Below are 27,213 nucleotides of genomic sequence, written 5' to 3' on the forward strand. Positions count from 1 at the left end.
GCGAGTGACTAGCATGTCGCTAGCATGTTTCTAGCATGATTAGCGAGTTACTAGCATGTCGCTAGCATGTTTTAAGCATGATTAGCGAGGACTAGCATGTCGCTAGCATGTTTCTAGCATGATGATTAGCGAGTTACAAGCATGTCGCTAGCATGTTTCTAGCATGATTAGCGAGTTACTAGCATGTCGCTAGCATGTTTTTAGTATGATTAGCGAGTGACTAGCATGTCGCTAGCATGTTTTTAGCATGATTAGCGAGTGACTAGCATGTTTCTAACATTATTAGCATGTTGCTAGGATAGATAGATAGATAGATAGATAGATAGATAGATAGATAGATAGATAGATAGATAGATAGATAGATAGATAGATAGATAGATAGATAGATAGATAGAAAGAAACAGTCTGGAGATAGATAGATAGATAGATAGATAGATAGATAGATAGATAGATAGATGGAGCGATAGATGGAGCGATAGATAAATAGATAGATAGATAGATAGATAGATAGATAGATAGATAGATAGATAGATAGATAGATAGAAAGAAACAGTCTGGAGATAGATAGATAGATAGATAGATAGATAGATAGATAGATAGATAGATAGATAGAGTCAGATGATAGATAGATAGATAGATAGATAGATAGATAGATAGATAGATAGATAGATAGATAGATAGATAGATAGATAGAGTCAGATGATAGATAGATAGATAGATAGATAGATAGATAGATAGATAGATAGATAGATAGATAGATAGATAGATGGTTTTGGAATATTAGATAGATGAGTTTGAATGAGTTTTAAATGGATTAGAAATAGTACATAGAAGCGAAACTTGATTGAGTCTAATGGGGTTTAGTTTGTTTAGTTTTGAATTTTGACAGTTGGAGCTTGGCTCATCTGAACATTCCGTCAATAAAAGTCTATGGGATTTTTATGATTTTTAATCTTCATTTTTATGAAAACCATAAGTCTGATCAGTTAGAAAAGATATAGCACACCCGGCGAGATCAGTCTGAAGAGCTGGGCTGAGTTTGAAGTCTGTAGAGTTAAAGCTCTAGGAGGAGTTAGAGTCAGAAATTTTAGTCTCAGAAAAAGAATAATAATAATAATAATAAGTTTAAATAGTAGATCAGTAAGTTGGCTTTCTCAAGCCAACTTAATAAGTTGGTAGATCAATCAGTAAGTTGGCTTTCTCAAGCCAACTTATTCATATCTGTCAAGATACCTTTGGAGGAAAAAACATTTGCCAAAAATGTTAAACGTTTTGTTATATCATTATTTTTCATAATTTAAGCATCAGAGGCATAAATCACATGTTTTGTTATAAGTTTATGTATGTATGATAAATTATCTAACAAATTTAACCTACCATGAAATATTCATTAAGTTCAAAGCTCATTCACCCATATTACCCAACTTATAAGAAAAATGTTAATCTACACTACAAACCATTATTTTGTCTCAAATTGATTTAGACTGTTAACTGCAAATCAATATTAAATGAATAGTTTACCCAAAAGTGAAAATTAGCTGAAAATGTCTGAAAAAATCACAATAATCCACATTACTCCAGTCCATTAATTAATGTATAGTGAAGCAAAAAGCTGTGTTTGAATGAAGTCAAAACGTGTTTATCTTCACACACAGATGTTTCCGGCAGAAATACGAGTCCTCTATGCATAATACTGCTTTTATTTGCAAACTCGCAACTTTTCACTTGACTTGGACTCGACTCGTGTGGACTTACTTGTGGATCATTGTGATGCTTCTATCAATTTTTAAACAATACTATTTAATGCGGGTGAATACATTTTAATTTTTAGGTGAACTATTCGTTTAATTTAGACAATTAATTTAAGATGAAATAAATAAATTGAGTCCTAGCTGTAATTAACCCTGTTGCAGCCAGGCTGCTTAATCAGGATTTTAAACTGTAGCTATTTAGATATGTCATCAATTTGGTCAAGCAACCTGACTCAGACGTTTCAGACTCTATTTTGTATCCTTTTCGATGTAAGTGCCAAAACACCCCATAATCTCCCATTGTATCCAGTGAGTCGCGCGCGGGAGGTGTGTTTGTGTGTGTGTGTGTGTGTGTGTGTGTGTGTGTGTGACGTAGCGCTCCTCAGGAAGTAGCTGTCAACCACATTGTACGGGAATACACACAGCACGCTTAGTAAGAACAGCATCAAAAACATCACGGTAAGTTCAAATGCATGGTTTGAATTAAAGTGCTTGAAAGAACAGTCTAATGGCCTCATATCCTCCATTCCCAAACCCCCGATTGTGTTTACTAATCATTCTCAGTTGAGGGATGTAAGGCTGTAGTATAAATAGGCGGTGGCTGATCTATGAGAGGATTGATGGGCTGCTGGCGATGCGTTCAGCCTCCGCTTGAATTAATTGTTTTTACTATTCACTGCTACAGCGTTTACCTAAATTACAGTGAAGACTGTATCATTTTGTTTTTTTTTTTGTTTGTTTTTTGTTTTTTATTGTTTATTGATTCATGTGGGGGGAGGAAACAGACGGAGCAGGCTGGCAGGTGCATCATCAGTTGATCATCACTGCACAGGAATAAGCAAATGTGCATAATGACACTGCTTTCATACCTCTTGTATACAATAGGTAATTATTTAATTCATTTGTGCTCAGTGTCATCAAGAGTATCTCCAAAAAAGACTATTTTATCTAATACCTTCAATAAATAATAATTTACAACAAATTGCTTACAACAATTGTATTTTATTTATATGTGAACAAATTGTGAAATGTATATTATTTATATATATATATATATATATATATATATATATATATATATATTTACTGTATATTACATTTATATTATATTATACATGCTTACTTAGCTATGTGAACAAATTATAGACACCCCCCCCCAAACCCAACACCCCCCACCCCCACACACACATATTTATTTATATATTTATATATATATATACATCCCCATAGGGAGGTTTCATCAGTTTTAGTTAATTCTAGAGACAGTTTTGTCCAAAATATAGTAGAGCACCACATGCGCATTATAAAAATAACCTTTAAGTTCTTAGCAGACACATTATTACAATAAAATATAATGGAAAGTCTGTAGTGTGAAGTGATAATTAAGCTAAAACAGTTTTTATAAGTGGACACTCCATGTTTTTCTTTTTATATTGTTATTCTGTTTATCCTATCTGTCCCTATATTGTATTTTCTGCATTTCCTAGCATTCAAACCTCAAACTTGCCCTGTTGATTCCTTTACTGATTGTAATGCTGTGTATCTCTGATAGAGATGAGAGGCACTGTTTCATTAAGTGGTCAGAGGAGAGCAGCCATTGTGTGATTTATTTGTGCATTGTCTGAATGTCTGGCTGCTCAGACTGGCCCACAGTTGCCTACTGGTTTTTGTGAACACAATGTTTTCAGCTGTGCACCTGTCCCTTCTAACTGTATAACAGTGAACAGCGAGTGTGTAGCAAACATCAGCATTTGCTTTCTGTGCAGAATGTATAATACAGAAATAAGCCCCGGGGATTCAGTGCTGTTGTAGTTTATAAAGAGCGTTAATCCTGTCATTGCGCATGTGTGTTTGTTTGTCAGTCTGTCGAGGCTGTGCGCACTTCTCCTCACTGAACTCACTCTTCATGTTCAGCTTTATATTGGAAGCTGCGTCACATTCAAATAGGCCTGGAGAGAAACAGAGAAGCTGAATAGAGAGCCAGTCTTAAAGAGACCTACTGCCTTAAACATTGTCTTATAAGCCAAGCATGTGAACATTTGTGTGTGAATGTTGTTTTTGAAGAAAAACGTTCTGGCCCAGGGAACCACAGTAAAAAAAGGTGTGGTTAAACCAGTGATCATCTCCATACATGGCCTTTAGTAAACCAGTGATTAATATGTAAAGGATAATGTACCGTCAGCTGGTTATTATCACAAATCCCAACAGTGTATTCAGGACTCTCTTGTATCTCCCTGAAGGTGTTTATATTTTGCAATAATGATGTAGATTATTGCAAGTTTTTCATTGTTACTTACCACATAAATAAATAAATGGATATAAATATTTATTTGAGTTTAAATTATTCTATTATATGAGAATATAAGCCTGTTGTGATGCTCAGTTATACAGTTTAGCGTCATTATGCAAGAATGTTTTATAGCAAAATGTTGCCATTTTGCCATCAGAGTCAAATATTTCAGAGCTATATAACAATCATTTAACAAAATCAGATAATAATAATTTAATATATAATATATAATCGAAATGCTAAAAAACAATTAAACACAGTCACCTGTTTCAGTGGTGTAATAAACAAAAATGCAATTTATTTAAGGTCTTAAAGGGTCATAGAATATAAAGTGGCAAACAATATGTACAAATAAATAAATTGATTAATTTTGTAACTATGGGCTGATTTAAGGGCCTATGTGATAAGACTGGGAGAAAGGACTCTTGTTTTTTAGTCACTCAGAGAGTACATTTACATGTTAAGTATATTTACCTTTTAAAATACAGTCATTTTGATGTTTATTCAGTGTTGGAGGGCTTTAGGACCCAGTTCTGCTTCTTTTGCTCTCCTGCAGAAGGCAGCGCAGACATTAGCGCAGTTGCACTGCTCTCACACACTCACCTACCAACACAGATCAGTCAGACAGAATCACACACACACCTCTCATTCCAACTCAATCTAATGCTGGGATCCTTCTGACAATTCACATGTTATCGGGTTCATCCGAGCTCAGACATCCAGTAGGACCTCCTCTGGTGTCTTTCCCTGTGTCCCCTCTGGGGTTCAGTCTGTGCCTCTGCTGGAGCTGGACCAAAACGCACATCTCTGATACTCATCCTATGGACAAAGGGTTGAGCAATAAGAGTTAGGTGGAGATAGAGAAAGACAGACAGAGAGATAGAGAGGCAGTGGGTTGGGGGATTGAAAAGCCTGAGCTGGTTGCTGAAGCAAGGCAAGGAACCGTTGTCAACGGCGACGCAGGAACAGCATGTCTCAGATGAAACGATACACTTACAGCAGGGTGAGTGACATACAGTGGACACACTTTCTGTTTCTGTCTGCCACCCTACATGTGAATACATGCAAATTTTTTATTGTATTAAAGTAGAATTAGTGTGTTGTGAGCATCTGTGTATGATGCTGTGAGTGTGGACAAGCATGTGTCAGGCGAGAGCACGCATGAGCTCAGTCAGTCTTCTGGAATTTGTAAGGCTCAGATTTGAGCTAAAATGCATTTGTTTGTGTACAAACTCCTACAATCAATTGCAGTGTTTGTTTTTGTATGTATGAGGCAGTTTTTACTGCAGGCCAGTAATGGAGCGATGCAATTTTTGACACAGTTGCTGAGTAACACATTAAAAAAAGGACAAAACACAGATTAATGTGATATATTTTGATGCTCATTATTCTACTCATTTTTATTTTTTCCTTTCTTTGATTGTCTGCACTGTATGTCATGTTATCTTGGAATAAAAGCATTTTGTAAAATCATTTGAAATATGATTCTGTTAAAGGGTCCACCCAAAAATGAAAATTCTGTCATCATTTACTCACCCTCATGACTTTCCAAATCTGTACAACATTCTTCGGACAAAAATGGAAGTCAATGGGTACCAATACTCTTTGGTTTATTTAAAATATCTTCTTGTATGTTCTGCATTCGAAAGTCTTACAGATTTGGAACAACATGACGGTGATTAAATGATGACCAAATGTTAATTTTAGGGTGGACTATCCCTTTTAACTTGACTACAGCCCAAATCCTTATTATTAACAAACTGAATCAAAGCCTTTAGCTCAACATAAGTCTTATTTTAAATGTAAATGTAGTGATAACTTTCTGGCTAGATCTCCAGACATAAATCTTACGCCCTTTTCCAATAGCACCCCATGAGGAAAACAGATTAATAAACATATGGCAGATATGTTTTAATGGTAATCTAAAAATCTTTTAGGGTTAGAGGATTCAGTATAATAGTTAAGTATAAAAAATAAATAAAAATAAAAGTCAAGAAGTTAAAGTTTCCACCATGATAGAAAAACAAATGTATGAGTGTTTTTAATTATTCATGTGAACTTATTCCCTGAAATTTATTGTGTATTTTAAGAGCCCTTATAAGAGGTTTACTACTTAAATATACACACCTATATAAAATATTGACATGCTTTCACATTTATTTGAAAGCATATGGACAAAGATTTGATGGAGAACATATAACTCATTCAAAAACATAAGGTGCATCAGGCATTAATAAGGCAAATCTCCTCAAAACATAGACACTTTATGTCTAGCACATGACTCACACATGGGAAAAGCTCTGCCATTTAAGCTTCAAGTTCATAGGGAACGTAAAATTATTCAAATTTCTTCTGTTTCACTTTTTAACAAGCCCCACAAGATCCATATCAACGAAGACATTCCTAAACCCATAGTTTTACTGTGTACTAACACAGTTAGTGACTTAATTCTGCTGAGTCACAAGTCAGTTTTCAGTAACTCCCATGTCCTGCATGTGCACATGACGTATTCTTCAGCTGAATTTAGAATTCGCCAGTAACGATCTGTGTAATGAATGAATATGTCACACTTCAGTGAGCTGCTGCCAGTCTATTCACAGCTCTTTTTTGAGAGGAGAGGTCAGATCTATCACTTCTGTTCTCTTTCTATTGTTCCATTGTAACCTTATAATGTTCCCAACTCTTCAGAGCATTTAGAGTTTATATTTGAGTCAGCAAAAACAATAAATAACACTGCAGATACTGTGCCTTATCTTGTTATCTTTATGTGACCAGTATTATTTTTAGTATAAAGTGGTTTCAGAAATAAAACTCGTTTTGGACCCCAGCCTCTGTGTGACAATTTAAATGACTAAATGGAAGTGAAATGGAGCAGGTCTCTCAGGATCAGCTGGTGTGTGTGTGTGTGTGTGAGAGAGAGAGAGAGTTCCTGCACAATGTGACTGCAGGTAACAGTGATGTCTTCTGCAGTATAAATTAGGGCTGCGTCACAAACTTTTCAGCCATGAGCTCTGGTCTGAGTGCTCCTACATAACCCTCAATTGTGCTCTTAGACATATAATCTCGAGGGCATGAGAGACTTGTTCAGAGACCAAATGAGGAGCCTGCAAATGGCTTTAACTCCTCCAGATTGTCTAGTTACAGTGTGGTTTTACATTTATTCCACAAAATGTCTGAATGTCTGGCTAAGTGGCATGGTTTTTCTCTCTCTGTTATAATACCTTCTCAGAAATATCCAAAGCCGAATTTCTAGTTAGTAACAGAATTACTAATGAAAGCTTGGAAACATTTTAGGAACGGACAACACTTGGTATGCTTTAATATTACTTTAATATCAAACCAAGTGGCAATATCTATATAAAAAAAGGTATAGGTAAAGTTTGCATGTCTAAATACTTTTTAGGGCCACTGTATGTCAAATCATAAACCTTGCGTCAATCTACCATTTTCTTGATATAATCAAAAGCTCTTTTTGTCATTTAAGGGTTTTTCTCTCTTGTGCTCAGACCACCAGCAGCGGCAGCAGCAGGATGAGTTCAGATGGAGGTGGGCGGCCTGTTAAGGTGGGCTCTCTGGTTGAGGTCATTGGTAAAGGTCATCGAGGCACTGTGGCATATATTGGAAACACCCTCTTTGCTTCTGGAAAATGGGTGGGCGTCATTCTAGAGGAACCTAAAGGCAAGAACGATGGCACTGTGCAGGGTAAACGATATTTCACCTGTCAGGAGAACCGTGGGATATTTGTACGCCAATCACAGGTACTCCCATTTATGCTTGCATATATACAAACACTGACTGGTGAAAACATGTACATGTTCTTCTGTTGAGTTCTTAGAAACTGCTGGCATCTCTTGCAGATTCAGTTAGTAGAAGATGGGACATCTCCTGACACACCTGAAGCTACCACCTCCAAAATGCTGAAGCGGGGTAGGCAAACAGTTTTAGGCACATATCTGCTTGCGGCCATATTCTGTTTCACATGAAACTGAAATGATCTCATTTTATCGTTTATTTTCTCAGAGATGATTGAAGGTCCAAAGTCAAACAAAGTGGTGAGTGAAGAAAGGGGTTTCAACATAACAAATATATTCTTACATTGGTACTTGTGCACCGTGTTTCTGTGAGACTGTGTGTATATTGCTGACTTTTTTTTCCCTATACAAACACAAGTGGTCTTTTGAAGAAGTCTTTAGTCTCACTTAGCAAGATTTTGCAGCTTATTCTGGCCAAGAACCACCCACTCAGACAGGAAAGGTCAGTCTGACCAATCTCAAAAAAGCCACCAATAATGGTTTGATTTTTAAAATGCCACAAAGGGACGAGTTTATCTGAAATTGTTGATACCACAATGATAGACTGTTCTGTCACTGGCTGTACCGAAAACACCAGAGACTCTATCAGAAAAGTATGTAATTCGAATTTCTGAATAAATACATAACATTATTTAGAGCAAAGCATAATATTGAGTCCTTTTAGTGAATATGTAGTTTACTTGCTATTGAACGGCTCAAAAGAAACTCAGAATTTCTTTGGTAAATAAAATTGATGCCAGTATTCTAGAAAACATTGGCATATCCAATTATTATTTCTTCCTTGGAGGTTCTTTGTTGTCACTTAAATTTGCTAGGTATAGGAACGAGTTTTCAATGCGTTGGACCCTTCTTCCTTGAGCCCATTGTGTAGGCTCTTAGTGACAGCCAATAAAATTAGAGCTGTCTATTTCAGCTATCTCTTCCCATATTTGTGTGTAATATACATTGGACAGTCTGTGCATGGACTGTGGGTATGTCATCTGAGGCTACTTCACGTTTAAAAGTATTGCGTATTTCCTCTCCTTTCCAGCAGAGGTGGATATAGTAACACTCTCTGAACATGACATACTGCTCATCCTTTATCTGTGTCTGTAAACGTGGACCATATTTCTGATTCCCTTCTGATTTCATCTCTTACATGAAATTAACAAGCATGTATTTGCACTTTGTAAATCCTCCCAACCAAAAAAAAAACATACTATATTGCATGAACACACATGTAGTCTTTCTCTCTTGTCCCTTGTGAAAAAGAAGTGTGCATAATTGTATTGAATGTGCACTTGTAGTGTACTTCAAATCTTAAACGTATATTTAAAAAAAAAAAAAAACTGTACTTGCCGATAATACACTAGTCCACTTAAGTGTACTTAAAGAGAGTACACTTTCATGACTATGTTTCTCAACACACTTAAGTACATATAAAAGGCGCATTTGGTAGATTTACTTAATTTTATTTCATTATATTTCAATGATCTTTTGTCATGCTTTAAAGAAATACACTTATTTTAATGTGTTGATTAACATTAAAACACGTTAAGCACAACTTTAGTGTGTTATTTGATATTACATTTAAAGATTATACATTTTAAATGTACTAAATTGGAACTTCATCATTACAAGTGTGTAATTACAAATATATTTGAATAAATGTCATGCAAGTTTCAATAGAAACAACATTAAAGTATATTTTAGTTTACCATAAATGCTTGTCAGTACATTCAATGGTACACTTTAACCATAATTCAAAGACAAAATATGAAATAATTATGAAATTACACATAAAGCTGCACTTAAATCCTGCTTAAATGGATCAGAAAACACTATTAAGTTGCATTTATTTAAATATAATACATCTTCATTTAACTGTAAAAAACAAGCAATTAGGTGTCTGAAAACATTGCATTCAGTTTGCACTTAAATATTTTATTTCCGCAATAAGTACTGTTTTTAAAAATATGCTAAAATGTGCTTATTTTTCACAAGGAATCCTAAATCTACACTCACTAATACAAACATGCACGAACGCAAACTGTTTTTGTCACAGACATTTTATAAAGTCTCTGTCTAAGATGCAAAAAGATTACTGCGCTGTATGTGGGAGTCTTGGTGTGTTTGTATGTGAGAGACATTCACGCTCATTACAAACACACTGACTGATCAAACTTTAATCTGTCACCTTTTCCTCCTCCGTCTGAGCATGCAGCGAGGAACCAAACCCAAAAAGGTGCTGCATGTTTCTCTAACCTCTGTTTCCATAGCAATGGCAATATTGAACAGCTCTGCTGCATGGCATCACACAAACAGCACATTACCTGTGTGTGTGTGTGTGTGTTCATCAGGAGTGGTTGTTTCTATATTGTTTCTGTGAATTTTATGTACATTTATTCATGTGAACTAGTGCTTTGCTAGCTGGATGGCAGTGCTCTTTGATGAATGACTGCTTTTAAATTGATATTGTGAATTAGCATGCTGAGTATGATGTGTTTATGTGTATGAGACAGTCCTAGTGAATGTGTAAGTGAAAGAGATTTGACTTTATATTTTACAGTATATAGTGCTTTTAGTCTGTTCAAGTTTAGTGTTCCCCATTACTTTGTTACTGAGATTGCAGATTCCTTGAAAAAAGTTAAAAAATTAGTTGTGGTCAGTGTGATTTTAATCAATATGCATTATTTTATACATTCTTAAAGGTTTTAATGCACATGTCTTTCTTTATGTGAAGGCTGCACATATATCATAGTCATTTATCTCATATATTGGAGGTAAAGACTGATATGAAAGTCCTTAATTGTATCACTACATATTTATATTTGTTCATCCTCACTTATGTACGTTTCAAAACAAATATTAACACTAGTTCTATCTATGGATATACAATTATTAAAAAAAGGCTGAGACCACATAGGCAATCTGAGTTTCAAAATGTAGTTTACACCTAAAAATAAACAAAGTTATTATTTTTTTTAAATGTATCACAAGTACAGTGATTAAACAAATGAAAAACAGTATGAAAAATAGTTTATATGTCTCATTCAGAACTTTGTGACAATTACATGATTGTATGAAATATGAAATGTTAACTGCTTATTAGTTCTAAGTACTAAGTCACTACTAATAATATGAATGCAGGCTACTGATATGACAAATTAAGACTCGTATAGAATGCAGAGAGAAAACAGTGAAGGTCCAGGATTATTTTTCACGTTCATTCATCCCTCCCTCTGTTTTCTACTACACAGCACTTTTCTCTCTTGCAGAGCTGGAATGTGATATATCAATCTATCTCCATCCCTCCCCACTCTGTGCTCTAATATATCCTCAAATAACGATGTGCTTCCTTTTACAAACCGCAGTTATGCATTTAAAATATACAGAAACACATTTCATAAAATGCTTTATGAAGAATTATGGGTAACACTTTACAATAAGGTCCCATTATTCATGTTAATTAACATTAACTAACAATGTTTTTGGGTGTACATACATGCATTAGCTAAATTTGTGTCTAGATATATCATACGTTTAAACTATAAGTTGCTTAAACATGGTCGGCCTGCACTCTTACACAGACATGTTCCTGACTGGAGAGCCCATAGAGATACTAATGGAGTGTTGCTAGGATACAGGCCAGACTCCCATCAGTCCCTCCCTCTCTCCCTCTTAGCGCCTTTGTTCCAGCCTGTCTCTCTCTCCGTCTCTCTGTCTGGAGGGAGGGGTGGATGTGTAGTGATGTAATGTGCTTGCTAGGCAGCAGTTGGCACAGCAGAGCAGCACTGAGAGCTTATGAGTGGAAAGAGCAGGAGAGCCAGAGATGGATGCAGACAGAGAGAGGCGGCTGCTATTTAGCAGAGCCTAAAGGACAGCGTTATAATCAGAGAAGTGTTTGGAAAGGGGCTCGGTTCGGTTCCTGTTGAAGAAAAAGGATTTAATCGCTAGTACAAGAGAGGAGAGTCATTTCAGCTGCAGCAGAGACGACCCGCAACACCGTCACTGTGTGTGTGTGTGTGTGTGTGTGTGTGTGTGTGTGTGTGTCTGGCTAGCACTTGCCAACTGCTGTATGAGTGTGTTTGTGGCTTTGCTGTGGGCTTGGCCTGCTCTCATCTCGATCTGCTGTTAATGTGAATCAATCCTTCTTCCTGCTCTCTTTTTCTGCACCTGGTGCGTGTGTGTGTGTGTGTGTTGCGTGTGTGTGTGTGCACCTGTTTGTGTCTTTCCTCTTCAATCGTCAAAATGATGAGACAGGCACCTACGACTCGTAAGGTACAAAAGATTGTTTACTACTTCTGTGGCATGCAAAATGCTCAGTGGTTTATTGTTTGTGTGATTTTGGAGATTCTTTTACTGGTTGTTGGTATGTCAGTGCACGTGATAGGCTGTTTCTTATTGTTAGTGTTTTATTAATTGCTAAAAGGTTCATTTTAAGTCAGTTGTCTGAGTGATTAGTACATTTTGTTCTCTTAATAGATGTACAGTGGCCACAAGAAGTATTTAACATAAAAATGTTTGAATGTTTTTGTATTTTAATGCAGAAGATCAAAACGTGGAATTTATTTTAAATCAATAAAGCTCAAACTTAATTAACAAGCAAAATAATTCATTAAAAGAAGTTTGTTCTGAATTCATATGACAAAACAATAGGCATATTCTACAAAATTATAATTATTTGGACACTTTCTGGTTAGTGGATCATATTCATAGGTGAAGTAATGCACTACACATGCAGTTACTCTGATAGGATGCTATGTAAAAAATATTTGTGAAAAAAACAGATGCCACTTTGATTTTTCTTTTTTCTAATGGAATTAAATCCATAAGTTTGACTTTTAGGGCCACTGTATGTATATACACTACCATTCGTTCATTCAGATTTGCTGTCAGTAAGATTTTTTATTTTATTTTTAATAAATGAATAACTAAATAAATGCACACTAAATTTACTAAAAGTAACAGTAAAGACATTATAAAAATTATTTCAAATAAATACTGTCTATTTGAACTTTCTAATAATCAAAGAATCCTGAAAAAATGCATCACTGTTTCCACCAAAAAACTGTTTTCAACATTGATAATAATAATAATAATAATAATAATAATAATAATAATAATAATAATAATAATAATATGTTTCTTCAGCTGCAAATCAGCATATTATTTTTCTGAAGGATCATGTGACATTGAAGACTGAAGTAATGATGCTGAAAATTCAGCTTTGCATAACATGAATAAATTACACAAAATTCAATTAAAATGTAATAACTTTTCATAATATTACTGTTTTTACTGTGTTTATCAAAAAGTAAATGCAGCCTTGGTGAGCATAAGAAACTTCTTTTAAGTAAAATCTTACTGACCCCAAACTTTTATATGATAGTGTAACTTAAGTAACTGACGTATAGATTCAGAACATTTTACAATTATGTGTACATGTATGTTTGCCATAAAATGTATGTGCAGCAGGTTTATAACAAATACATGATCTCTACAAAAATACAAACACGTGCTGACCATCTGTGTGTGTGTGTGTGCATGCTTGTATGTAAACGAGTGTACTTGTTTGACCCAGTTGGTGCCAGGCACTCTGCTTTCCAGGCAGACAGATAGTGCCATAGAGAATAAGTGTTTGACTCTTTATGTGCTAAAAACGAATTTTTCCATGCGATGGAAAAAAATTGTGAAGGTGGTTTATTGAGGTTCACACAGATGCTTTTGGAGTTCTCATTTAATGCATGTGCATTTTTTTTCTGTTACTAATCTCTGCTATATATGTGTTTTCTCCTATTTTTCCTTGATTCTCTGTTCTTCATCTGTCTTCTGACCCGTGGTGGTCATATATCTGTGTACGTTTGTTTTCTCCTCAGACCACCACCAGAAGGCCCAAGGTGAGCTCAGTCCTGCAGGTCACATCTGTGTGCGCTTGTGCTTGCTAAATCTCTAAAAAAAGTTTGTGGTTGACGTGTTTCATTTGAGAGTTTTTGATATCAGTGGAGCTTTAGTGATCTCTGCATGTGTCTTTCAGCAAACGCGGGCTGGAGTGGGGGTGAAGGTGGGCTCAGGATCAGCTTCTGCTGGAGAGATGAGCAGCAGTGAACCCAGCACTCCTGCCCAAACACCACTGGCTGCTCCAGTTATACCTTCACCTGTGGGAACACTGCCTTCACCCGGGGCTCCTCCCATCCCGGGACCCAGCAAGGTCAGATGCTTAAAGTCACACATGGTTACAGACACAAATATAACCACTACTTTTGTTCTGTTTATTTTAAGCTAGAATGTTACACAGTATTCACTTTTGCATCAATTACACTGTGAAAATGTCTGTTTTTCGGTCATCAAGGTTACAGATGTTATGAAAAACTATTGACCTGTTTACTAATCGGGTGTTTCTTTAACTTTCTTTAACTTTGGGTGCATTTACAGTACCATTCAAAGGTTTGGGGTTGGTAAGATTTTTTAATGTTTTTTAAAGAATCATTTATGCTCACCAAGTCTGCTTTTATTTGATCAAAAGTACAGTAAACACAATAATATTTGTGAAATACCATCTAAATGTAAAATAGGTTTTATTTGAATATATTTTATTTTTGGTTCCATATTTTAAAATGTATTTTTTTCATGTGATGGCAAAGTTGTATTTTCAGCATCATTACATCCTTCAGAAATCATTCTAATGTGCTGATTTGCTGATTTGATTTACTTTCCTGTCACTTTTGATCAATTTAATGGATCTTTACTGAATGAAAGTATTTTTGCTTAAAAAAAAACATTTGAATGGTAGTGTAATGAAAGGGGTTGATTTTTTTAAAAAAAAAAAAAAAAAACATTTTTTTTTCTCAGTTATTATTATTATTTACCCTTGTCCCAGTCCCAGATTTCAATCCTAAAAATATGAGTCAATCATAAAAATATAAACTATTACACTGTTCAAAATTATATGAAATAATGGAAAACTAAATATGACTTGTGAACAGAATATTTTTTTATTGTATCTCATTTCCAATAAAGCTGTAATTTTACCAAATTATGAAAAAGTGAAAATATTAATTGTGTGAGTCTAGGATACTTAAAAAGTTGGCTATTACATTTTTTTTTTATTCTATCATCTTCAAATGCTATTAAACACAATACATACTTGAGATGTGATGGACATTAATAAAAAAAAAATCACTTGTAATGTACAGTATGTATGTTCACATTGATTGTAGACAAATGGAATATACTAGTTACTAGTAAGAGTGAAAAATGTGTGTTGTAGGTGACTTTTGTTTTCTAAAAGTCCACAGGGCCAAAAGTGCAAGTAGTTGAAAGATGCTGAACTATTGAGCAACAAAAACCACAACATGACTTTTCTCTGACATTCATGTAAATGTGAGAGGTCTTCTTGAGTCTCTTACAGCGACTGCACTCTGCATGCATTCACTCTCTTGCAGGAAGAGGAGTCACTGCGTGCCCAGGTGAAGGATCTGGAGGAGAAGCTGGAGACGCTGAAGATGAAGAGGACAGAGGACAAGGCAAAGCTGAAGGAGCTTGAGAAGCACAAGATTCAGCTGGAGCAGCTGCAGGAGTGGAAGAGTAAGATGCAGGAACAACAAAATGAACTGCAGAAACAACTCAAGGAGGCCAAGAGGGTATCAAGTATACATTTACTGCAGAGGAATGTATCATGATATGTGTCAGAGTGTGGATAATGAAAGTGGCTGGTATCCTATTATGTAGGAAGCTAAGGAAGCTCTTGAAGCTAAAGACCACTACATGGAAGAAATGGCAGATACAGCAGATGCCATTGAGATGGCCACGCTGGATAAGGAAATGGCTGAAGAACGGGCCGAGTCACTGCAACTGGAGGCTGACGCTCTAAAAGAGAGAGTGGAGGAGCTGACCATGGACTTGGAGATACTCAAACATGAGATAGAGGAAAAAGGTACAAACACACCTAAACATTTGCTACTGTTCAGAAGTTTGAGGTCAGGTGTGATGGCAAAGCTACATTTTCAGCAGCCAGTCTCCAGTCTTTAGTGTCAATTTAAGAAAGCTCAATATAGAAAGAATGAATTAATAAAAAGTTCAGCATTCATGTGAAACATAAATTGTTTGTAACATTATAAATGTATTTATGGTCACTTTTGATCAATTGAATGTGTGCTTGAGGATTTAAAGTATTACAATTCTAAAATCTAGACTCTAAAATTTTGTACGTTTGTGTGCAGTACATACAGTGGCATGCAAAAGTTTGGGAACCCCTTGTAGAATCTGTGAAAATGTGAATAATTTTAACAAAATAAGAGAGATCATACAAAATGCATGTTATTTTTATTTAGTACTGTCCTAAATAAAGTAAAGATGTTTACATTTAGTCCACAAGAAAAAAAAAATTGCTGAAATTATTAAAATAACCCCATTCAAAAGTTTGGGAACCCTTGGTTCTTAATACTGTGTGTGGTTACCTGAATGATCCACGACTGTTTTTTTGTTTTGTGATGGTTGTGCATGAGTCCCTTGTTTGTTCTGAACAGTTAAACTGAGAACTGTTCTTCAGAAAAATCTTCCAGCTTCTGCAGATTCTTCAGTTTTCCAGCATCTTTTGCATATTTTAGCCCTTTCCAGCAGTGACTGTATGATTTTGAGATCCATCTTTCACCCCCTGGCTCTTAATGCATCATGTTTCCTTCTGGAGCATCAGTAAATGTTTGAATCATTTTAATAGTTGTGTTTGAGTCCCTCAGTTGTCCTCAGTGTGAAAAGAAGGATCTCAAAATCATACAGTATCGGCTGGAAAGGGTTCAAATATGCAAAAGAAGCTGGAAAACTGAAGATTCCGCAGGACATGGAGGATTTTTCTGAAGAACAGCAGGCAGTTTAACTGTTAACAGAACAAACAAGGGACTCATGAACAACCATCACAAAACAAAAAAACATCCAGGTAAGCACACACAGTATTAAGAACCAAGGGTTCACAAACTTTTGAATGGGGTTATTTTAAAAATTTCAGCTGTTTTTTTTTTCTTGTGGACTAAATGTAAACATCTTTAATGTAATCTATCTTACTCAAGACAGTACTAAATAAAAAATAACATGCATTTTGTATGATCTCTCTTATTTTATTAAAATTATTCACATTTTCACAGATTCTGCAAGGGGTTCCCAAACTTTTGCATACCACTGTATATGTTTCAGTATTCATCTGTGACCACAATATGTGCTTATTAATCTATAAAAACTGGCCTGCAGGATCAGATGGAGCAGCGTCTAGTTACCATGTGAAGCAGTTAGAGGAGCAGAATGCTCGACTGAAGGAGGCTTTGGTGAGGTCAGTCTGTAATGAGTCTCATGGTTTATTTACATCAGTGTTATTTGATTTTGATTGTACTCTGTGAAGATCATAATATCAATTGCTCTGTGCATTAGGATGCGTGACTTGTCTGCATCAGAGAAACAAGAGCATGCAAAGCAACAGAAACTAATGGAAGAGAAGAATTTTGAGCTGGATGCCCTGAGATGCCAGAAAGAGAAACTACAAGAGGAAATGAAGATGTCTGAGAAAATGATTGATGAGCTCAAAGAACAAGTGAGTCGTGCCACTATTAAAAGGTGTAGGGAGAGTTTATTGTATCTCTTTGAGTTCAAGAGATATAATAATATTTTATATAAATTTATAATATTCTTATTTATTTATTTATTTTTGCAACACTGGACAATCTAGTAACATATTATTAATAGTTTAAAATGAATTCATCGGCTGAAGTAACATTTGATCAGGGTAAGTTCCCCCTGCAAAAAAAAGTACTGTGGTGAAATCATGGTACAGTTATGGTAACACATGGTAATATCACTGAATTTTTACCATGTAAAATGGTACCCTACCATGGTACTGAATGAATATCATAATAAAATACTATCAATCATAAAATACTATGGTACTTCAAGCTATTTCAAACAATGCTGTGTTTTTTACATTGCACATTTAAAAATATGGAGAATATGTCAGTGTGCTAAGGGTGTGTGCTAATGATCACTATGTGTGTTCTCGTGTGTGTCAGGTGGATGTTGCTCTCGGGGCGGAGGAGATGGTGGAGATGTTGACGGATCGTAATCTAGACCTGGAGGAGAAAGTACGGGAGCTCCGAGAAACTGTCACAGATCTGGTGAGTGTTTGAAGAGTTTGTGTAGATGTGTATACCATGATGTAACAGTATACTGAGGTTTGTGTGCATGTGCTGACGTAGGAAGCCATCAATGAGATGAATGATGAGCTGCAGGAGAACGCCAGAGAGACGGAGCTGGAGTTGAGAGAGCAGTTGGATCTGAGTGCTGCCGGCGTCAGGGAGGTGGAGAAGCGGGTGGAGGCGGCACAAGAAACAGTGGCAGACTACCAGCAGACCATCCAGAAATACAGAGAGCTCACCGCACACCTGCAGGTGCTGCTGTGCTTCACAACATACAAACCTCAACACTTTAATACAGCTTAAAATGCAGAACTCACAAATCATATGGGACACGTACATCACAACATTTGTGTGTGTGTGTGGAGCAGGAGGTGAACAGGGAGCTGATGAGCCAACAGGAAGCCAGCACCGAGCAGCAGCAACAGTCTGCAGAGATCTTCGATTTCAAGATCAAATTTGTGGAAACCAAAGCTTACGCCAAGGTGAATCCAGTGAAATCCAGTGAAACCATGGTGTTTTGTAGTCCGGTGATTTTTATTAAAGAGTTTGTTTGAACAGATCCAATTCACAAACTAATTCATGATTTTTTCTTTAGTGAATCAATGATTGGTGAATCAGTTTGAATTGAACAAAGGAGTTATTGGTTTGAATTACAAACTGAATTGTCACATGATTCATTTCTTCACTGAAATGCAGTATATTATGTTGAACTCAAAATGAGCCAGAGGTTAACAGCTGACTGGTTATTCATATGATACTATTTAGCTGAGTAGTAATAAAATATAGATATATTACCGTTTAAATGTTTGGGGACTGCAAGATTTTTTTAAAGAAATTAATACAATGTTACAAAAGATTTCTACTTGTATTTAAGTACTAGTCATTGTTTGTTGCATTGTTAGGGGATGGGTGCCTCCTGCTGGTAAAAAAAAAAAAAGGCAATATGTGTCTTTCATATGAAATGTATGTCTGTTTGTAATTCTAGGCCATAGAAATGGAGCTGCGTAAAATGGAGGTAGCTCAGGCTAACAGACAGGTGTCACTGCTGATTTCCTTCATGCCTGACTCCTTCCTGAAACACGGAGGAGACCATGACTGTATCCTGGCTCTACTGCTCATCCCACGACTCGTCTGCAAGGTGAAATTTCTGAGTATACACATCTTCACTTGAGCGCTAAGCACTAAACCATGGCCATTCACACCTGCTATGTGCTTTTTTTGTGAGTTTTGGTTGAATGTGTTTTGGTTGAATGTGTTTGTGTATGTATGTTACAGGCCGAGCTGATCAGTAAACAGGCTCAGGAGAAGTTTGAGTTGACTGAGACGTGCTCTCAGAAGGCCGGCATGAGAGGAGCCGTCGGAGAGCAGCTGAGCTTTGCTGCTGGACTCATCTATTCTCTCACACTGCTACAGGCAACACTGCACAAATATGAACAGTAAGTTTACCTAAACTTACACACACTTTCTAACATCCTCAAGAGCATCCAAGTCCTCGTGACATAGGTTAATGAATGGCATTATTTTTCTGTGTTGACATATTTCCTGTTGAAGCAGTAAAATGGGTAAAGCTCCTCAAAAGGCTTGTTGTTTTTTTAAGATGTCTCTTTAACTCTGTTGCGCAGTGCTCTGAGTCAGTGCAGTGTGGACGTGTACAAGCGTGTGGGTTCTCTGTACTCTGAGATGAGCGTTCATGAGCGATCCCTGGATTTCCTCATAGACCTCTTGTACAAAGACCTGCTGGATGAAATGGTCAATGTGCAACCTCTTACCAAAGCTATTAAATACTATCAGGTAGCGTAATGCCATTTTGTAGCACTTGCATTGCAGAACTGTAATAATATTCCATATATATGAACGGTAGTACATTCTCATACCTATCTAGCAGAAAAAAAAAGATTTACAGACCAAAGCTTGAAACCTAAACTTACCTAGTGAACTACTATTTGTCTTTCAAGCACTGGTGTTGTCTTCAGAATATACAAATCAAGTTATTTATTGACATGCATTTCTCTGTGTTGCAGCACCTTTACAGCATCCATCTCGCTGAACAGCCTGAGGACTGTACCATGCAGCTAGCAGACCACATCAAAGTAAGCAACTCATTTAGACAAACACAAAAAGAGAGAGCCGGATCGGTAAACATACATTTAACACATCTTCATGTGTCTCTTTAGTTTACCCAGAGTGCCCTGGACTGTATGGCAGTGGAGGTGGGGCGTCTGAGGGCCTTCATACAGACAGGGCAGGACGAGGAAGCATTTTGTGTGCTGCTGAAGGATCTGGACACTTCCTGTAGTGACATAAGACAGTTCTGCAAGAAGATCCGTCGTCGCATGCCAGGCACAGATGCACCGGGCATCCCAGCTGCCCTCAGCTTTGGGACACAGGTGATGTGCTTCCAAATCTCATTCATATTATCTATACATTAAATTGTATACATATCTTTGATATCTAAGCCTTCCGTTGATGGGGTTTATGTGTGTGTAGGTGTGTGAGACCCTGGCAGAGAGCAGAAGGCAGCTGGCCTGGGTGAATGCAGTGCTGCAGGAAGTGGCAGCGGCAGCCGCTCAGCTCATCGCCCCTCTCAGCGAACATGAGGGTCTGCCAGCCGTCAAACTGGAAGACATGGCCTTTAAAGCAGCTGAACAGGTATACGGTATTTTGGTGAATCTTGAGAAAACATGTTTGGGTCACCACAAAAAGAAAATATGTCATAATATATAATAACGTAATATAGTCAGTAATACAGGATGTAATGCTATGTTTTTTTTCTTAGATCTATGGGTCACAGGGTATAAACCCTCAAGAGTGTCTGCGTCAGTCATGCGGTGTTGTAATAGCAACCATGAACAAGATGGCTACCGCTATGCAGGAGGGAGAATATGACTCTGAAAGACCACAGAATGGAGTAAGTCTGTGCTCAGTCTGCCTCTCTAACACTATGGCTATGAATCTTTGTGCTTGTGTCTCAGTATGTATGTATTGTTGTAGATATCTCCTGTGGAAGTCCGAGCTGCAGCACTAAGGGCAGAAATCACTGATGCTGAAGGGCTTGGCCTCAAACTTGAAGACAGAGAAACTGTCATCAAAGAGCTGAAGAAATCCCTTAAAATAAAGGTAGAAGCACTCATACTTATACTCAGCGCTAAGAGCCGCAAGATATTAAAAGTCTGAAATAATGTGAAAATGCTCTTGTTTATAGGGAGAGGAACTGAGTGAGGCCAGTGTGCGTCTCAGTTTCCTGGAGAAAAAGCTGGACAGCGCGTCTAAAGATGCGGATGAGCGAGTGGAGAAGATCCAGATGGTCCTAGATGAGACAGTTTCGCTCCTGAAAAAGAAGGAAAAGTAAGAGATGACACAGGGTTTTTGCACATAACTCCTAATGTGTGTCTTAATGTCCCAGTATAGTGATGGGGATACTGCTGTAAAAAAGGCATTTAATGTGGCTGTTATAATCCGTAGGGAGTTTGAGGAGACCATGGATGCTCTCCAGGCTGACATAGACCAACTAGAGGCGGAGAAAGTAGAGCTTAAACAGAGAATCATCAGCCAATCAAAGATGACCGTGGAGGGCCTGAGAGGAAGTCAAGCGTCTGGCATTGCCTCCATTGTGACTTGTGGCATCACTGCTGGTAAGAGACACATAAGGGAACCAGTTTAACTTGATGTTAAATTGTCATTCTTAAGTCTTCATTTGAAATTTGTCTAACATGTCTCCCATTGTTTGTATTCCTTTTAGAAGAGCAAAAAGGTAATTTTTTTGTCAGTGTAATATTTAAATATCTCCAGTCTTTTCCTCCCACTCATGGTCTCTCTGTGTGCTGCATGTGTGCTTGAAAGTTATTCTTACTTATGTTACTAGATATTAGCATTTTTAGTTTTTGTTTCACAAAGATTTTGTCATGTTTCCCTTTCATAAGTTGCATGTACTGTACTGTAATCAAGAGCCATGCAATAACTGACCATAACTTGATGTAATTTATTGCACCGAATACTTGATTCTGATGGACATTCCTCTCTTTAATATATTTAAAGAGTATTCAACAATGTAGTTTCCTTCCTCATCGCTTCCTACATGTTATTTAATGTCTGCCATAAAACTCTGTGATCTCTTTCTTCTCATCTAATATAATATGTTAGCCATTTAATTTTTTTTATTATTTATTTTGATATAATATTATATTTTGATATTGTACTGTGTTTTATTATGTAATGTCTGCCATAAAACTCTGTGATCTCTATATATATATATATATATATATATATATAATGTGCATTATCACTTACATATATATACTTTGTAAGTCAATGTAATATTTGAAATCTCAGTTATTGCAGCTGTTTTATTTTCATCTCCATGCAGTGAAGTATTAAGGAAATCCTGTGTGTATTTAAAATAATCCACCTAAGATGCTCCCTTTGAAATATCAGTGATATAATGCTATAATAAACACTGCCGTTTGGGGTTAGTAAGATTTTTTATTGCATTTATTTGATAAAAATATGGTAAAAAGAGTAATATTGTGGAATATTATTTAAACAAAATATATTTTAATATAGCTGAATTTTCAGCAGCCATTACTTCAGTCTTCAGTGTCAAATGATCCTTTAGAAATCATTCTATTATGCTGATTTGATGCATGATGAACATTTCTTATCATTATCAATGTTGAAAACTGTTGTGATGCTTAATATTTTTGTGGAAACTGATTACTTTTTTTTTTCGAGATCCTTTGATGAATAGAAAGTTCAAAAGAACAGCATTTATTTGAAATAGAAATCTTATATAGCATTATAAATTCTTTACTATCACCTTTGATCAATTTAATGCCTCCTTGCAGAGTAAAAGTATTAACTTTTACCAAAAAAAATTATAATAATTCTGACTGACCCCAAACTTTTATACCATGGTGTATATTTTTAAATATTTTAGAAAAATATATGAATTGTCTCTGTGTTTGTTAACATGCAATAATTTGCTCTGTGTATGTTAAAGGTGTGTGTGCGGCTGCTGGAGTGCAAGTGATAGATTCTCCACTGCTGACTCAGCAGATTGAAGCTCAGCGACTCAGTTTAAAGCACCTGAAGAACGAGAACAACAGACTAAAGGTCTCTCCTACTGCTTCACAAGCACATCTCCCCAATGCAGGCGCTGAGGATTTATTCTCACTTTTGTTTTTGTGTGTGTTTGTGTGGGCCGCAGGCAGAAAAGATGCGTGCTCAGCTGGCATCTCTTCCTCCTCTGAATGTGCCAAAGCTGGGCTGGCGAGAGGGCCGCAGGCCTGAGGTGCTGTCTAGCGCCCTCTACCGCAAAACAGACCAACTGCTGGATACACTCCTCCAGATGAGTGCCAATGTGAAAGTGGTGGACATCACTGGGAAATCTCCAGGTCTGTCATAATTAGACGCAGATTTCTGTTGTCTATACTATAATCACTTCACAGTGTTTGTGTTTTCATTAACAGTGAGTCCCAGTGCGCAGCTCCTAGAGCAAACAGCAAGACTGCAGTCACTCAGTGACACTCTCGACAGGCTTAAGGTAAACCAAAAATTGCTTAAAAATTAAACAGTCATCATTAAAATGTCTCCTGCACTTATTTAAACGGCTTCTTTCTTTGAAGATGAAGTTGCTGAGCATGTAGTGACTCACAGGCCTGGTGCTCAAGTCTCGTCTGATTTCGCCACTTTTCCCTGCGATTCTTTTGTTAAGGTAAGAAAAATACACAGCATGACATTTTCTCACATTGTATGGAGAACATTTTTGTGAATTTGTGATTAGTCTTCTTTTTATATCAGTCATTGGTGTTGATGTGAGGAGATGCTGTGCTGGTTGGTCGTGTGATGATGCCTTGCGCGCGAGGACAGGAACAGGTGCATCGTCTGGTGCTTTCAAAGACACAGTTACAAAGAGTTCATCGCCTTCTCCAGACTTAAAATAACCCCAAAAAACCAAACTTGCTCACATTCAGTCTTCAAAACATACATCGAAACAACAGATATAATGGAGAATGGATCTAGGGCCACAAACCAAGAACAACAAACACGATAAATGCTTCATTTTGACAAGCCCACACAAGTCAAGCATTTGGAATGCTTTGAATGTGATTATATCTACCACACCAAAATCTGAAAAGGCTAGACATGCTGAGGACGTTTTAACAATCACAAGTCACATGGCAAAATAAATTATTACCAATCCCTTTGCTTTATTACATTTCAACCATGATCCCTACTGCTTTATATCTGCATCCATTTAATACCTTTCTTTCTCTTCCTGATTTGGATTCGTGTTTAATTAGTGGTGCTTCCTAAGTGATTAGACTTAAAAATTCTCAACTGATGGACAATAAAACAGGCAAAATTATCAATAAAATGGAAGTAGAGATCCGAGCCATATGATTTGACCAGGAAACAACCACCAGAACACTCTGGAAACCACCTAGCAATTACATCGCAACATACTAAAGAACAATTTAAAATCTTATAGCATAGAACATTCTGAATCAGGAGGCCAAAAGTGAACAAAAACCCAGTTTCTGGGCTCTATTTATGTACTGTAACTGCAAACAAGCACACGTTAAATGATTCAACTTAGGACTGCTACATTTTTCTCTTTAAAACAGATCAGATGCCATTTGATCAGTGATTTCTTGGCACAGCCCTCTTCATATTCTCAAAACAGTTACTCGAGTATCAGACAGGAAAGATAATATGCTCTCATTCGTCTTTCATATATATAATAATAGTCAAAGATTTAAAAGATCTGTGTGCTTGACTGTGATGCTTGAATGTGTCATGCCAATGTGCTTTTGTAAAGGAAATACAATACAAGTGTGAATGAATGATCAGATTTAGTGTCAGGCAATAGCAGAAATAGCAAAAATAAAGACAACATCATATAACAATATTTATTAACTGTTGTATATTTGCTCCAAGAGATTGTCAGTATTCAAGTGGTCTTAAGTTAGCTTAATGGTTTGCTTTGTTACTATTGTGCAAGTCATTAATCTATTAACTGTGTAAAATGCATACTGTTGCTTACAGTATTGTTGAATGTGGTGCCATCTTCTATATAATGTGTCAATTAAATGTCAGAAATTGTTTGAATTTATTTCAGTATTCTGTATTAAATTTTTTTTTGAATGTATTTAATTTTCATGTGGAACTTTACACTCCCCAGTGGTCCAAACTGCTTCTAGAAAGAGCTTCCATAGATAAAACTAATGTGAATACATGAGAACTATTTGCATTGACTAACAAGCAATGAAAGAGCTTACAGGAACAGTTTGCAGATGAGCCATAAAAATGGTGATAGCTAAAATAAACCGATCTGTTTACCACAGTAAAGAGCCACACGGTTTTCTGCATCATTTACTAGAACTGAAGAATATATTCTACTTGACATGGCATATTACCAAACGCAGCAGCTTGGATATATTAATCACATTTAGAGTAACTAGAACTAGAAATTACCAGTATGTTTCTGCAGCATATGGATACCACCACAGTATTGGACGGTAATAACACGGCTCCTCAGAACAATGGCACCATAAATATAGACCAAATCCAAGAGATCATCAGATGGATCACATTTGCTGTTGGGCTTCCTGGCATCGGCTTTTCTATCTACCTCATGGGCATGCAGGCAGAAACTGGCAAGGCTGCTCCTGTCTACCTCATCAGCCTGCTCGCATCCGACATCTTCAACATCCTTGGGCGGCCGAAGGCATCTGGGGAGGATGCTGAGAAAACCAGTATGTCGAGTATGGATATATCCTCCCTGATATTCTACTTCGGGATCATATCCAACATCGTGTTCATGGTCTGTGTTGCTCAGGAGCGATATCTGTTGGTAACCTGTCCACAGTATAATGCCTTTTGTGTGAAACTTAAGCAGTCGAGCATGATTTCATTGGCTGTGTGGGCAGCTCCATTTGCAATACTCTTTCTGGCTTACCAAGGATATATCATCTTATTCTCCATAGCTCTTCTTCTCCCGCTACCATTCCTGGTGTTTTTCTTTCTGGACTCTTTTAGAGCCTTATGGTGTACAGGACAGCCAGCAGCTGTGACTAACAAAAACAAGATTCTGGGTATGCAGGCAGTCATCTTGAGTAATTACAGTATGCTTTACCTTCCCTTTATCCTTCATACACTGCTCAAAGCATTATCTTTAAGCTCTTATGTATACTACTTGGGACTTGTATCTGATCTTCTTCTCTATCTTGGCCCACTGGTGGACCCTTTCCTCTCAATCTTCCTTACGAATGGAATCGGTGACATTTTGAAGGCCTTTCCCTGCTGTGCGAGGACAAACACTCAGGAGGACACGGACTCTGTGAATACAGACACTGTGGAAACGGTGTCTGGGATCTTAACTCGGCTCTGAGCAAATTCAGATTGAACTTATAATAGCTCATTTTGATTGTTAGCATTTTACAGCTTTGTAATCGTTCACCCAAAAATGTCTTTATTCAAAATTCTGTCATTATTTATTTACTCACCCATCATCAAACGTGTATAATCTTCTTTTTCTGTGGAACACAAAAGATATTTTAAGACATGTCTCGGTTTTTTATGTCCATACAATTGAAGTCAACAGCTTTGGTTTGATTTTGGTCACTAATGTCCTTTTGCATAACTTATCAAAAATAACAAGTACCATGAAAGTAGTCCATTCAACTTGAGCAGTAATATTCTAAGTTGCCTGAAGCTGTATGATAGCTTTGTGTGAGGAACGGACTGAAGCTTAAGTCAACAAATAATTGAAAATCTTGACTAGAAATCTTCCTTAACAGCCGTGGTCACCATTTACTTTCATTATATGGAAAAGAGCAGCTTGGCTGTTTTACTAAACAACTCTTTTTATGTTCCACAGAACAATAGAAATCATGTGGATTTCAAAAGACATAAGGGTGAGTAAATGATGACAGCATTTTCATTTTTGAATGTGCCACAAAGACCATGATCAATCTTCTGCCATTAAAACTCTATATGAGGACACAACCCAAACAGCTAAAACTGAGTTTAAATTTACCATTAGAATACATTATAAAACTCAACTGATGTATCCCAAAATGGTTTGCTCATTTCAAAACTATTTGACTTGACACAAAGTGGGAAATGAAATAGATGTTATATGATAAAGATGTGTTCTATACCCTTTAGCTGTAATGTGTAAAATATTATTTACAGTAATGTAG

The 27,213-nt window shown here is 36.7% G+C and overlaps 1 protein-coding gene across 1 annotated transcript; it reads left to right on the top strand.

Annotated features, from left to right (window-relative positions):
• Positions 1 to 4,596: 4,596 nt before the first annotated feature.
• Positions 4,597 to 26,082, top strand: LOC109086989 (dynactin subunit 1-like). Its single transcript, XM_042768303.1, has 32 exons — positions 4,597 to 5,044; positions 7,548 to 7,799; positions 7,899 to 7,968; positions 8,062 to 8,093; positions 10,057 to 10,077; positions 12,096 to 12,113; positions 13,712 to 13,732; positions 13,870 to 14,043; positions 15,278 to 15,475; positions 15,564 to 15,768; positions 17,076 to 17,154; positions 17,253 to 17,412; positions 17,885 to 17,989; positions 18,071 to 18,262; positions 18,379 to 18,492; positions 18,996 to 19,148; positions 19,286 to 19,446; positions 19,633 to 19,801; positions 20,032 to 20,100; positions 20,185 to 20,397; positions 20,498 to 20,659; positions 20,787 to 20,918; positions 21,002 to 21,127; positions 21,213 to 21,355; positions 21,473 to 21,642; positions 21,750 to 21,761; positions 23,007 to 23,119; positions 23,214 to 23,400; positions 23,476 to 23,549; positions 23,631 to 23,756; positions 25,500 to 25,862; positions 25,996 to 26,082. The coding sequence occupies exons 1-32, from the start codon at positions 5,012 to 5,014 to the stop codon at positions 26,080 to 26,082; spliced, it is 4,134 nt and encodes a 1,377-aa protein (XP_042624237.1). The 5' UTR covers positions 4,597 to 5,011.
• The last annotated feature ends 1,131 nt before the right edge of the window (positions 26,083 to 27,213 follow it).

This window comes from Cyprinus carpio, chromosome A13 (assembly GCF_018340385.1).
Source record: "Cyprinus carpio isolate SPL01 chromosome A13, ASM1834038v1, whole genome shotgun sequence".
Classification (NCBI taxonomy): Eukaryota; Metazoa; Chordata; class Actinopteri; order Cypriniformes; family Cyprinidae; genus Cyprinus; species Cyprinus carpio.